This window comes from Camelus ferus, chromosome 3, assembly GCF_009834535.1.
Source record: "Camelus ferus isolate YT-003-E chromosome 3, BCGSAC_Cfer_1.0, whole genome shotgun sequence".
Taxonomy (NCBI): domain Eukaryota; kingdom Metazoa; phylum Chordata; class Mammalia; order Artiodactyla; family Camelidae; genus Camelus; species Camelus ferus.
Window position 1 is genome coordinate 25,905,017 of NC_045698.1, and position 12,985 is coordinate 25,918,001.

Genomic DNA, 12,985 nt, shown 5'->3' on the forward strand with positions numbered 1-12,985 from the left:
TAATAAAGACTGAGTCCCAGTGGATTCCAGCCAAAGGGAAGGGGAAAAAGAGAAAGCATACCCACAGTCTGGAGACCTAGGCACAGAAGTAGTACACAATATTTCTGCTTGTGTTATTTTGGAGAGAACTCAGTCACCTGGTCACACCTATGGGAAATGTGGATTAGCAAGGTACCTAGAAAGACTGAAAGAATGTTTCAGTGGACAAATAGCAATCTTTATCACAAGTGGTTAGAACATAAAAAATAATAATACCTATTTCCTGCCTTCTGGGGTATCACAGTTTTGGTGAGGAGATAGGAGAGTATGTAACTAGCTACTGTAAGGAACATGCTGTAAGAACCCAAAGAAAAAAATGACTTAGAACTGTATTTCACAAAATTTAATGTACATATGAACCACCTGGGAATCTTGTTAAGTTGCAAATTCTCATAGGTCTGGAGTGGCTAGAGCCTTAAGATCGGCTCTCCTAACAAGCTCCCAGGTGATGCCGATGCTGCTGGTCCTTGGACCACACTTTGAGTAGCAAGTGGTTGCAGATGCAGCGAACAACACAACGGGAATGGCATGTGAGCTTTGTATTATGCTCAGTGATTAAGAGTCCAGTTTGGGATGTTAGATATTTTATATTCAATTCCCAGTTTTGACTTACTGGCTGATTTAAATTGCTTATCTTTAAACCTAATAAAGATCCAAGTAACAGAGAACCCCACACAGACTGGATTTAACAATGTTAGAAGTTGATTGGCTCATCAACCTAGAAGTTCAGCAGGTTTCTTAAACGTTTTGATCAGGCAGGGCCTTTGTTCTATTTTCCCCAAATTCTCTTCACTCTGCCTTTTGTCTTCAGGCTGGCTTCTTTTTGTGGTAAAGTGAGAAGATGGCACATCTACTTATTTTACAAGGAAAGTGTAGTTTAAATTTTTTTTCTGTAATTAAACGTTCTTCATGAGCCTCTACCCCACGATGTAGCAGGGAAAATCTTTACCTTGACAATTAATGGTACTTCCATTTCTTCTTTTGTAAAATCACTTTCAGATAAATGCTCCGTCTTGCAGGTTGTCTTCTCATTCCACTCAGTGTACGGGTAGATTCATTGTGATTGTGGTAGGAGGGGTTATGTGCCCTAAAGGCAATGGGGAAAGAGAGTGCTTGCATTCAAACGTTGTTTTCTATATTCTTAGCCATCACTGCTTCAGGATGTCTGATGCGACTCCTGGGTCTCTTGGTTTGGTGTCCACTGTAGTGTCTGTGATGTAAAGAGTCTCTTATTTCCCCCTTGATGATGCAACCATGCCAACTAAGGCTTGGCCGCATCCTTCATCTCTCCATTCTGTAGCCTTTATGGTGGGATCCCCTTGCTCTCAAGTCCCCCAGAGCATGTGAGAATGTTCCTTGAGCTAGACATAAGAGCTGAGAGCAGGTTAGGAATGATGATTCAGCTCTTTTCTCTAATTATCACACGTTACCATGTTTTATTCTTCTGGGACCATCCCCATATTGGGAGAGAGGAAGCATCCTACAGAACAATCTTTTCTAATAACTGGGAAAAGCTACTTTGCTCTCTACTTTCTCTTTAACCACATCCCCACGAGATTTTACCTTGAAATATATGCATATCTGATTCCTTGTTTCCACTAAGTTGGGGGAGAAGGGGACTCTCTTTTTCCTCCTGAATAGTACTTCTATTACACATATTCTGAGTCCTCTCTGGATGGCTATTATATTGTGACTTATGGCAAAAGTCCAGATTCAGACTTCAATGCTTTGAATTTGATATAACAAGACGTTTAGAGTCCCTTTCTCTGTGAATAAAGGTGAACTGTTTAGACAGTTGTCTCACCAAGGAATCAATAATAATTTTGCTTGGAAACCTCAATCTGAAAGCAAAACCTTTGTTCTAGGTGGTTTCTAGCTTCTCTACAAAGGAGTGCATGCCATTAACTCAATGAATGGGTAGTGTGGTAGCTTTATACTATGTCAATTTGGTTAGGCTGAATTACATTTTCCAGAATTCCCTTCCTTGCATGTTTCTAGCTAGAATAGACCACAAGAGCAATTATTCTTATGGGAGAGATTTGAGGGCAGAAGTGAAACAGCAGTCATTTTGTAGCTCACATATGTGGTCATTCATCTGCTGGCATACCTTCTTGTAAGGCAGTGGCAAACTTGCCTCTGCTCTAACTTCCCTTGGATCCTCTTTCAGAGGCTCCAATTCCCATGACACATGTAAGTATTTAGCTCTGAGAAGGTCCCAGCTTCTGCAGGACACCAATACCACTAAGATGAGAAATAACAAGACTTGACATGGGTTTGTGTCTGTCCTCATGAGCTCCAGCTCCAGCTCACAAGTCCCAGGCTTTCCTTATTCTCTTCTGCTTTGCACCTGTCTTCACTTGCTAATTGACTGCTCTGTGAACTTCAAGCTCCAGCATCTGAAGCAAAGACAACAGCCTTACAGAGACTACTTGAACCAGCTCTCATGATTGCATAAGGTCAAATCCCTATAAACACACAAACACACACATTTTCTAGTGCTTCTTTCTCTTTGATTGAACCCTGACTGATATCATGTGCAGCGCAACAAGATTTAACAAATACAAAATTACTTCCCCAAAATTCTTTTAAAAATTTTTTATTGAAGTATAGTTGATTTATGCTGTTAGTTTCTGGTGTATGGCAAAGTGATTCAGTTAAACGTATATTCTTCATATTCTTTTCCATTATGGTTTATTACTGGATATTGAATATAGTTACCTGTGCTATACAGTAGGACTTTGCTGTTTGTCTATTTTATAGATAGTAGTTAGTATCTGCTAATCCCAAACTCCTAATTTATCCCTCAACTACTTCCCCTTTGGTAACTATGTTTGTTTTCTGTGTCTGTGAGTCTTTTTCTGGTTTGTAAATAAGTTCATTTTATCATCTTTTAGATTCCACATATAGGTGATATCATATAGTATTTGTCTTTCTCTTTCTGACTTATTTCACCTAGTATGATAATCTCTAGTTCCATCCATCCAAAATAGTCTTTAAAAATATCATCTCTGTTGTGGTAGCAAAGGGGCTACAGATGTCCCAGATTTTAGATTATCTATCCAAACTTACTCTCCAACAGAAAAAGATCTATTTCTCCAACCTGGGCTTCATTCCGATTGGAACAGCTTAAGTCACATATCCATTTTGAGTCAATCACTTGGCCTTAAAAACAAACAAACAAACAAACAAAAAACAGCACATGCAATGACTGGTTTATGCTCTAGTTAAGTGTCACTGTGATAATGTGAGTTGCAAGACTGCAATGGCTATAATTAATCCTGGACTTCCCCTGTCACCTGAAATGCAACTGTTTTAAGTATGCCTTCCATTGCTTGTCAGTTGGATGGTTAACTTAGGCAGATAACGAGTAAGTAGCCAGAAGTCATTTTGACTATTAAACTGAATTATACAATCAATGAGAGTTGCCAGAGTTGTCAGAGACAACGGACTTTATTTCCCATGGCAAGCACTATGGATCCATATGTCATCCCAAAGGTAGAGACCATGCTCTGATTTCTTTTCCGAGGCTCTACTGCAGCAAGTGGACCCACAGCAACTGTAACCCAATAGATGAGGGGCTGTGATGGATGCCTCAACAGTTTACCAAGCCACTGCCTGGACCTTATCTTTCGATGAGTGTAATCGTACTGATGTAACGTGCATACTTTTAATTTCAGTTCTAAATTTTTTTCTTGTTTAAATGGCAATTGGAGTTGTTCTACTTTCAGAAAACCCATTAGAAGAAAAAAAAAAACAACTAAGATAAAGGGAAAAAATAAGTCAAATAATAAGACCTGGGCTATCAGGACAGGACATAGGGAAGAATATGTGCTTTTAGGTAAGGTTCTGTATTTTGATTGAGGTGGTTAGGTAGACAAATGTGTTCACTTTGAGAAAACTTATTATTCTATGATTTGTGTACTTTTCTGTGTGTTATTTTAAAGTTTTTTTTTTAAAAACATTTGGAAAGCTATCATTTAAACAAAAATAAAACTGCTGACAAAGTGAAGAAGGGTCCTCTATTGGCTCCCCAACAGATTCACCTTTAAAGGATGGGTAGGATTTTGATAGAGAAGTGGAGGAAGATTATGAGTTCAGTTGCATCATATTGAATAAATGTAGGACACATTCAGGGAATAAGCTCCTTGTGGCAGATTCTAAGCACAAGGCATCTTTTGGGTGCTGTCTTAGCAGACTCTTTCTTTGAGAAGGATTGCTTCACACACTCAGAGGTGGACCTTAGTAACCGTATTAGTAGTACATAACCCTGTCCTCCTATGTCCTCCCACCCCCAGCTAACTAAATGGGCCCCACAGGACTTAAGGCAGTTGCAGGCTTGTAAATATTTAACAAACTGCTCTAGGAGGTGGGGGAAGAGTCATGATTTATAGCACTGGCCAATTTCTGTGGGGTAAATTTTCCTACCATGACTGCTTTCAAGTTAAAGCCTGACATCAACTGGCTCACAGATTTCCTGAAAATTTAACAATCCACTCTCAAAACCCAGTTCCAGGGGCCTCAGCACACCACTGACTTAAGGCAGGCAAGCCACAATCATCCTGAGAGGGGAGCAGCCCTCGATAGATTTATCAGAAGAGTGAATACATTTCTTCCCCAAAGCCTACCTCCCCTCACATCTCATTCATTTACACTGAGTCGCATGTCCCAGATAAGTCTCAAGTTTCATGAGACACAAACGCCGTGTGAAGATGAGAGTGTTGTCCTGCTTGGTTTTCACCTGTGAGGATCTACTCTTGATTTATGGAGGGGAAGGGAAGGTGACCTAATGAAATCGGGTTCCTCTTAGGAAGGTGAAAGAAAATGAATGAACAAGAGAGATTTTAAAATTCATTATACCAAGTACCCTTATAATTAGATACCCCAAATCAGGTTGCTAATCAGGAAGAACAGGTCAGGGATAAACAAAAAATAACTAATCATGTACAAGTTCCAGGTACTCTGCATCCTTGCCAATGGCCAGTCTTAAATTTTAGCCATTCTTGTAGATGTGTAGTGGCATCTTATCATAGTTTTAATTTGCATTTCCCTTGTAACAATGTTGAGCTTCTTTTCATGGGTTTATTTGCCCTTCAAGTATCTTTTTAAAAAAATTTTATTTATGGATTTATTTTTGTTGGTGAGGAGGTAGTTTGGTTTATTTATTTATTTTTAATGGAGGTACTGGGGATTGAACACAGGACTTTGTGCATGCTAGGCATGCACTCTACCACTGAACTATACCCTCCCCTTCAAATATCTTCTTGAGTAAAATATCCAAATCTTTTTTGCCCTTATTTATCTTCTGGAGATGTGGGGGGAGTTGTCTTATTGAGTTGTAAGAGTATTCCAGATATTTAGATCAAATCTTTTATAAGATCTCTGGTTTGTAAATATTTTGTCTGTGGCCTAGTTTTTTGTTTTCTTAATGTGTCTAAGAGCAAATGTCTTAAATTTTGATGGAGTTAAATTTATCAACTTTTTCTTCTTAAGATGTATGTTTTTCTTAAGAAATCTGCTTAATCTAAGGTCACAAAATTTTTTCTCCAGTATTTTTCCATAAGTTTCATAATTTTACCTCTTATATTTAGGTCTGTGATGTGTATTAATTTTTGTATATTTTATGAGGTAAGGGTTGGGGGTTTATTTCCATGTAGACATTCAGTGGTTCCAGAACCACTTATTGAAAAGACTGCTCTTTCTCCCGTTGAACTACCTTGGCATCTTTGTTGAAAATCCATTGTCCATGTGTATGCATCTATTGCTGTACTTTTATTTTGTTCCACTGATGTTTCTTACACCAATGCCACAGTATCACAATTACTGTAGCTTTATAACAAAATCTTGAAATCAGTAGAATATAATCTCCAGTTTTATTCTTTTTCAAAACTTTTGGCTATCCTAGGAATTCTCATTCCTATATAAATTTTAGAATCAGCTTATCAATTTCTGCAAGAAAGTCTGCTGGAAGTCTGGTTGGGAATGCATCAAATCTACATTATTGATTTGGTGAGAATTCATGGTTACTAAGTTTAATCTTCCAATGCATGAGTATTATATATTGTCCATCTAGGGTTTCTTTAATTTCTTCCAGCACTTTTGTAGTTTCCAATATACAGTTCTTAATATTGTTAAAAATTAATCTTATTTTATGGTTTTTGTGCTATTTAAAATATTTAAAAATTTTTTCCTTGTTGCTAGTATATAGAAATGCAACTGATTTTTATACATTGACCTTATATCCTGTGACCTTGCTATCATTAGTTTATAGTTCTATTAATAATTCTAGCAGTTTGTTGTTAATAGTTCTAGTATTCTCTGTATATTCTATAGGATTTTCTACGTAAGTGTGCTGTCTGTGAATAAGCACTCATTTAATTCTGCTTTTCCAGTGTGTCTTACATTTCCTTTGTTTGCCAAATTGCACTGATCAGGACCTCCAATACTATGTTGACTAGAAACATCCTTTACACTATTAAGTGTAATTTTAGCTGTATATTTTTCATAGATGACTTTTATCAGGTTGAGGAAGTTGTTTTATTCCTAGTTTGCTGAGAATTTGATTATGTTGTGTTGTGGTGTGATTTTGTGCCTTTCCTGCTCTGGGTTCATTTTCTTGGATCTATGAGCTTGTAAGTTTTCATCAAAGCACAAGGAATTTAATGGTAATCAAGGTTAAGTGGACAGATAGAGTGGACTGATGTATGTCTAGCATCCAGTTTGTTAGGAAGGCACTTCTTTCCTGTTCTTTATGGTTTGGGGAATGATCCTGTACCCTCAGACTGAGTCCATGACTCAGGCTAGGTCAGTCAGAGCCCTTCCTGGGACTTGCCTCTGGGTTAGAGCACTCTCCCAGGACTTACGGAGCAAAAGGTCTGCAAAAAGTAGACAAAAAAGTTAGGATGGAAAGAAAAGCAGAACTGACCCAGACAAAGCCCTTAAGATATTGAGGCTCTGGATCTAATCATGTGGAAGTAGCTTTGTATTTGGACTTCTTAGTTTTGAGGGCCAATAAATTCTTCTTTTGCTGAAACTAATTTGAGATTGTTATTTTTGTCATCTTCGATGGAGTCCTTACTTGCCACATCAGGAATCTGAAATTTCTCTGGGGTAAAAGGTGGGGGTGTAATATATTTAGGTTTACAGTTACAAAACTCTGACACTGTTGGGGGTGGAAATGAAGGGGTCAAATTAGAGGCAGGAAGTGCCACTTAAGACACTATTGTAAGCATCCAAGTGAAATAGGGTAACCTGATTAAACCCTGAAAAACTAAGAGTGAGATAATTGGACAGATACTTTTTCATTAAGAAAAGTTGCTTAGAAATTGGTGACTAACTGGATTTGGAGGAAGAGGAAGGCATTTAAAGGTGTTACCCATATTTCCTATTCAAATTTAGATGATAAAGACTGAGGTAGGAAATAAAGGAAGAAGAACAGGAGTAGGCAGAGGGCAGAGAGAGGAATGAGTACAGATTTGGTTGTTTTGCATGAGGAGCTTTGGAGGTCATGTAAGTGGAAATGTTCATTACACAGGTAAGACACTCAGATGTGGGCTGGAGATGTGACAGTACTAGCTCCCACATGCTAAACTGATTAATCTTAGAAAAAGTTAGTTTTCCTAATAGGAGCTGCCAAAATACAAAAAGCACTACTGAGTTTTAAAACAAATGTTTAATTTCAAGCATGCCATAATACAATAGAAATGCTTATTTGAAAATGAAAAACTGTAAAAACAATAGTATTGTAACCAATATGATTGAAGCAGAACAGTAAAAGTGAAAAAACTAGATTACATTACTTACAAATTTTTGGATTTAAAAAAGTGTTATTTAGCTTCAGTCTCCTTATGAGGAAAATAAAACATTTTAAATGATTTACTAGAACACTCGAAAATATTCTAAAAAAAAACCTTGAGAATTAAAATGAAAAAAAACAGAGAAAATGAAAGGAAATCATAAGCCTTTCAAGACCTTTAGATTCAATGTTCTATTTCTTTATTTCCTTGATACAACTGTATCACTATCATAATTTTTCCCCTCACGAACAGGAGGGAAAAAGATGGAGGCGGGAAGTATCCTGAGGAAGAGAATGAGTAATCTGTGAGTCGAGATGAAATTAACTATAAAACATAAAAGTGGAGAAAGTTTGTGTGGTTAGCAGTGAGGTTTTCAATGAACAAGTCACTAATAAGTCAGGTGTGTTGTATTAAAGAAATGCTGAACATGCATTACATGCATTCAGGATCAATATCCCATACCTTGTACAGTTACTCAAAACAGATTCTTCTCTTCTTTTCTAACCATTTTGCCATACTAAAATGATCTACCTAAAACATAAATATGTCACAACCAAGACTTCCAGTGACTCCTCACTGCCTACAATGAATGCAGGTTCATATGTTCCACTTATTACTCATTGCCTATTTATGTTTAATAGTCATTATAAAGAAATGTGTTGAATGAACACCAAATAACCAAGTGGATAAATGTGCTAGAACAGTGCTACTCCAAGTCTGATCCACTGACCACCAGTATCAACATCACATTGGAGGTGGAGCATCTGGTTTAACACACTATCCAGGTGATTCTTATGAATGTTAAAATTTTAGAAACACTATTCTAGAGGATTAAAACGGAGGGGACCTTACTTTCTCTTAAGAATCACACCCTCCAAAGGATACTGATAACATCTATTGTACAGCTAGAACTCTTAAGACTCTCAAAATGTACTATGTAAATGAAAGAAACAGGGTTCAAATTTCTTATTCTTAAGGATCATTTAGCCATCTTAGCCCTTTTGAAAGGTGTAGCTTTATTATTTTGAGTTGAATATATTTAACATATACATTAATGTGCTTCTGTGTAAATGTGCTTAAAATAAAAACGTAGCAGAGTTGCAGTTAAATATAATATTTAAGCAAGACTTTCATTTTAAGTAGACACTGACAGAATTTTAAATTAACAGAATTAACAATGTATAGCATAAATTCATTTTATATGTTCAAAAAATCTAAGAGTTGAAAAGCTGAAAAATATGAGAGGTAGTGGTACCTAATGAGTGACATTTTGGAAGATTATAAAAGAAAGGGAGCTAAGTTATAAGAGAATAAATATGGAAAGGGCAACCCCACAGTCTTGGGAAAAAGTAAAAGTGGAAGGAAAGCATAAAAGGTCAGAAGAAAGGAGTTCATGTTCTCGCTTTTTTGTTAGTCCTGGTCATTCCCACTATTTTCTCCTCCTGCATTTGGTTTTGTTATTCTAATTTTGTTGAAGATTAAAAAAAAAACTATATTACTAACAACTTTGCTTTATATATTGTGTCTTGGGTAAAGCTCGTGTCTTGTGATCATTGATGGGGGAGGCAAGAGGAGAAATCAGGGAGCTCAATTCATAAACTAACTATATCCTCTAATCCACTGGTTCTCAAACTTGACATGTACCAGACTGTCCTGAAGAGCTTGTTAAAGCAGAGTGCTGGCACTCACCCCAAAGTTCTGGGTTCGGTAGGTTTGGGACTGGGCTGGACAATTTGAATCTCTAACAGATTCTCAGATGATGCTGACGTTCGCACACTTTGAGAACTGCACTGTAATGGAATCAGAAATCACAGAGCAAAGAAAAGCTAGGTGGACACTAAGGGAAAAAGTATTTCCCTGTATAGGTTTTTAGGACATAGAACATTGGTTACAAGTTTACTGCCTGCTCGAAAAACAACCAGATGTGTATTAATCTTCAAGTATTGTAACTGACAAAATTAGTAGTTGGAGGAAATTTCCAAAACCGAAATAAATTTTTAAGAGATTTGCCTATTTAAGAACTGTTGGAGAATCCAGTATTATGGGAATGGACCTACTCAGCTAGTCTATTTAAGTTTTGATCCTTGAACTTGAAAAGGAATACTATAAATTCAAAATAAGAGTTTTATTTTTATATCCTTTTTAAAATCATAATCTTAATTCAGTTGTTTTTTAATTTGATTATTAAAAAACAAAATAGTATTATGTAGTAAAAAAAGAACTCATCTGGCAAATGTACTGTCTACTGATACTACCTACTTATTAAAAACACATTTCTACTAAAATTGTTCTAAAATTGTTAGATTTAAAACACCTGATATCTGGACCCAGCTGAGCTTTTATTTTACAGATCAAAATGCACAGATGAAAATACATTACAATAATTAATGAAGCCGTTCTAGTTTAGCCTGAAGAGATTTAAAATTCCCCGTGATGGTTTGTACTGCTACCGAAGAGCTCATAGACTGGAGCTCAACCAGATAACCACAAACAGCATCCAGGCAGAGATTTGTAAATCTTCTCCTATAAAGAAAAAAACACCTGATCAACCATCTACACATTTAGAAACATTTCCTCCTATAGCATTTCCCTTTAACTTCTGCTAACCTTACTCATAGTCCCACAGAAGAGCAAGGATCATGTGATTAAATACATGGCAAATAAATGAAAACAGAGAAGGAAACTCAGGGGGTAGGTGAATTCCACATCAGCACCATTTTCCTTTGGAAGATAATAATGAGAAGGAGGCAGTAAGGGATAACTCCATAAATTAATACTAAATTATAACTCCTTAAATTAATACTAAATTATTTACATTCTTTTGGCCTTTTCAAACAAATATACCTTGAAAGCCAATAATATCACAAAGGCATAACTGAACTTCCTAGGTCACTAATTCAAAGCAGAAATTTAGGAGTAATTCATAAATTGTATCCTTTCACTTATACAGAGAATTCTATACAAGGGTTGAAAAATGGAAAACACTAATCTTTCATACATGCTGACTGATGTCATTCAAATAGTTAATGCAAATATACACAAGAGCTTAAATCTATACTTCTTTTAGTCTCCAAATCTTGCCCCACTGTCTCCAAATTTGTTACCCAGATGTTTATTAGATGTATTTAAAAGCCTTTGTTATAATATAGTATTTAATTCATACTTACCTCTCACAATTTAAAACTTGGCTAGGATTCTCAACATATCTTGTCAATAGTACATGTATACAATCCAAGAGGTGCAGTGGCTTCTTCATTCTGTTCCAGAATGGATCCTATAAAGAAAATATACATCATGAGTTGTAAAGCAAATTGCGTCAACTGAATTTTCAATTATTTATGTTAAAAGAGTCATCAGAGTCCAAAGCAAAATTTACTGATATTAAAATAAACATTTAATATTATGTGGTTACTAAATTATATATCTAATTATGGTTAATATTAAACAGCATTGAAAACTGCCCTGTGATGTTATTTAGGAAGAATATCTAATGTACCAATCCACTTTGTAGAGCATGTAAGTTTCCTGTTTGGGAACCTGGGGTAAGAGAAAAAAATACATCTTTTCCTATCGGATGTGACACCACTTTTACTTTGAACCTATGCAGACTTAATCTGATAGTATAAATAAGAGGCTAAACCAGTAGTCAAAGAATGTTAATTCTAGATCTGGCTCTCCCATTACTAGCCATGTGATGTGAGCAGGTTATTTAGCCTCTCTGCCCTTGTCAGACGGAGCAGAAGATGGGGATACAACAACTTGCCATTTCCATCACAGGCTCATTGTGAGGCCTTCAGTGAGATATACAAGTGCCTCATAAAGCACTGTATGAATGTTTTGATTATGCTACTATAATCATGACTAGTACTAAGCACAATCTAGTTCAACAAGGTTTCATTTGGTTCCTTTAGAGTAAAAATTACAAAATATATAGTCTGATAAGCTTCAATATGGTGACAAAGATTTTTTAAAAATCGAGGTTATAATTGACATATAACATTACATTAGTTTCAGGTGTACAACATTGTGATTCGCTGTTTGCATACACGGTGAAATGATCACCGTAAGTCTAGTTGCCACCTCTCACCATACACGATTAAATTTCCTTTTTCTTGTGGTGAGAAAGAACTTTAATCATTGATATTTAATTATTTCTGGTGTATATATATATATATTTTTTTTTTTTATTGAAGTATAGTCAGTTTACAATGTTGTGTCAATTTCTGGTGCACAGCATAATGCTTCAGTCATACATGAACATACATATATTCATTTTCATATTCTTTTTCACCGTAAGTTAAACCATTGATATTTTAGATGAGGTTAAAGTGAATAAATATACTGATATTTTGTTCTTTTAAAGAAAATGATAATTCTTATTGTATTTAGCCTATTCTACTAAGACTAAAACATATGTAATTATATTTATCAATATTTTAAAATATTTGATTTGTATCATGACATATAGCAAAGTTAATTGTCATTATTGGGTTTTTAAAAGTCTGAAGTGTAATTCCTGATAATCAATGAAGCAAATTTCTGATGCAACTGTGTTAGATGAGATACTTATAAACATACACTCAAAATAGTCCACTTCTGTATCTAGAATAAGTTAATAAATTTAACTAAATAAATTAATTGTATTTAATATTTTCCTTACCCGTGACTTAAACAACTGATCATAAACTTCCAGTAGTCTAGGTAATGGCACTCCAATTTCATTCATTGTCTGTATTACAAATCCCACATCCCAGTTCAAAGTACAAACTTGCTGCTCTAAGAACTGTACGATGAAATCTGGGGAGAGAAGAAGATCAGAAGTTGGGATTGTTAACTCTTTTTTTGCCCTCAGCTTTATTGAGATATAACTGACACATAACATTGTGTAAGTTTAAGGTTAAATGTGATAATCTGATGCACATAAATATTGCAAAATGTTTTCCACAATAAGGTTAGTTAACATGTCTTTCACCTCATATAAGTACTATTATTTTGCTATTGTAGAATTGTTAACTTTTGATACTAAAAAGTAGGCCTTATTCATAACTGAGCAGTTTCTAGACAGAAATTTTTTAAAAAACAATTTTCAAAAGAAATTTTTAATAAAAAGTAAGGCATATACCACAATAGGCAAATCTATAGAGAGTAGATTA

At 35.5% G+C, this 12,985-nt stretch overlaps 1 protein-coding gene across 1 annotated transcript in view; it reads right to left on the minus strand.

The window, feature by feature from the left end:
• Positions 1 to 10,152: 10,152 nt before the first annotated feature.
• The window catches only part of NUP155 (nucleoporin 155), a 52,264-nt gene continuing 49,431 nt past the window's right edge, over positions 10,153 to 12,985 (minus strand). Inside the window, exons 33-35 of the mRNA XM_006185139.2 lie at positions 12,493 to 12,629; positions 11,000 to 11,106; positions 10,153 to 10,355 (exon numbers count right to left, since the gene is read on the minus strand). Coding sequence (XP_006185201.2) covers positions 10,217 to 10,355; positions 11,000 to 11,106; positions 12,493 to 12,629 — 383 coding nt within the window. The 3' untranslated portion in view covers positions 10,153 to 10,216. The remainder of the gene's footprint in view (positions 10,356 to 10,999; positions 11,107 to 12,492; positions 12,630 to 12,985) is intronic.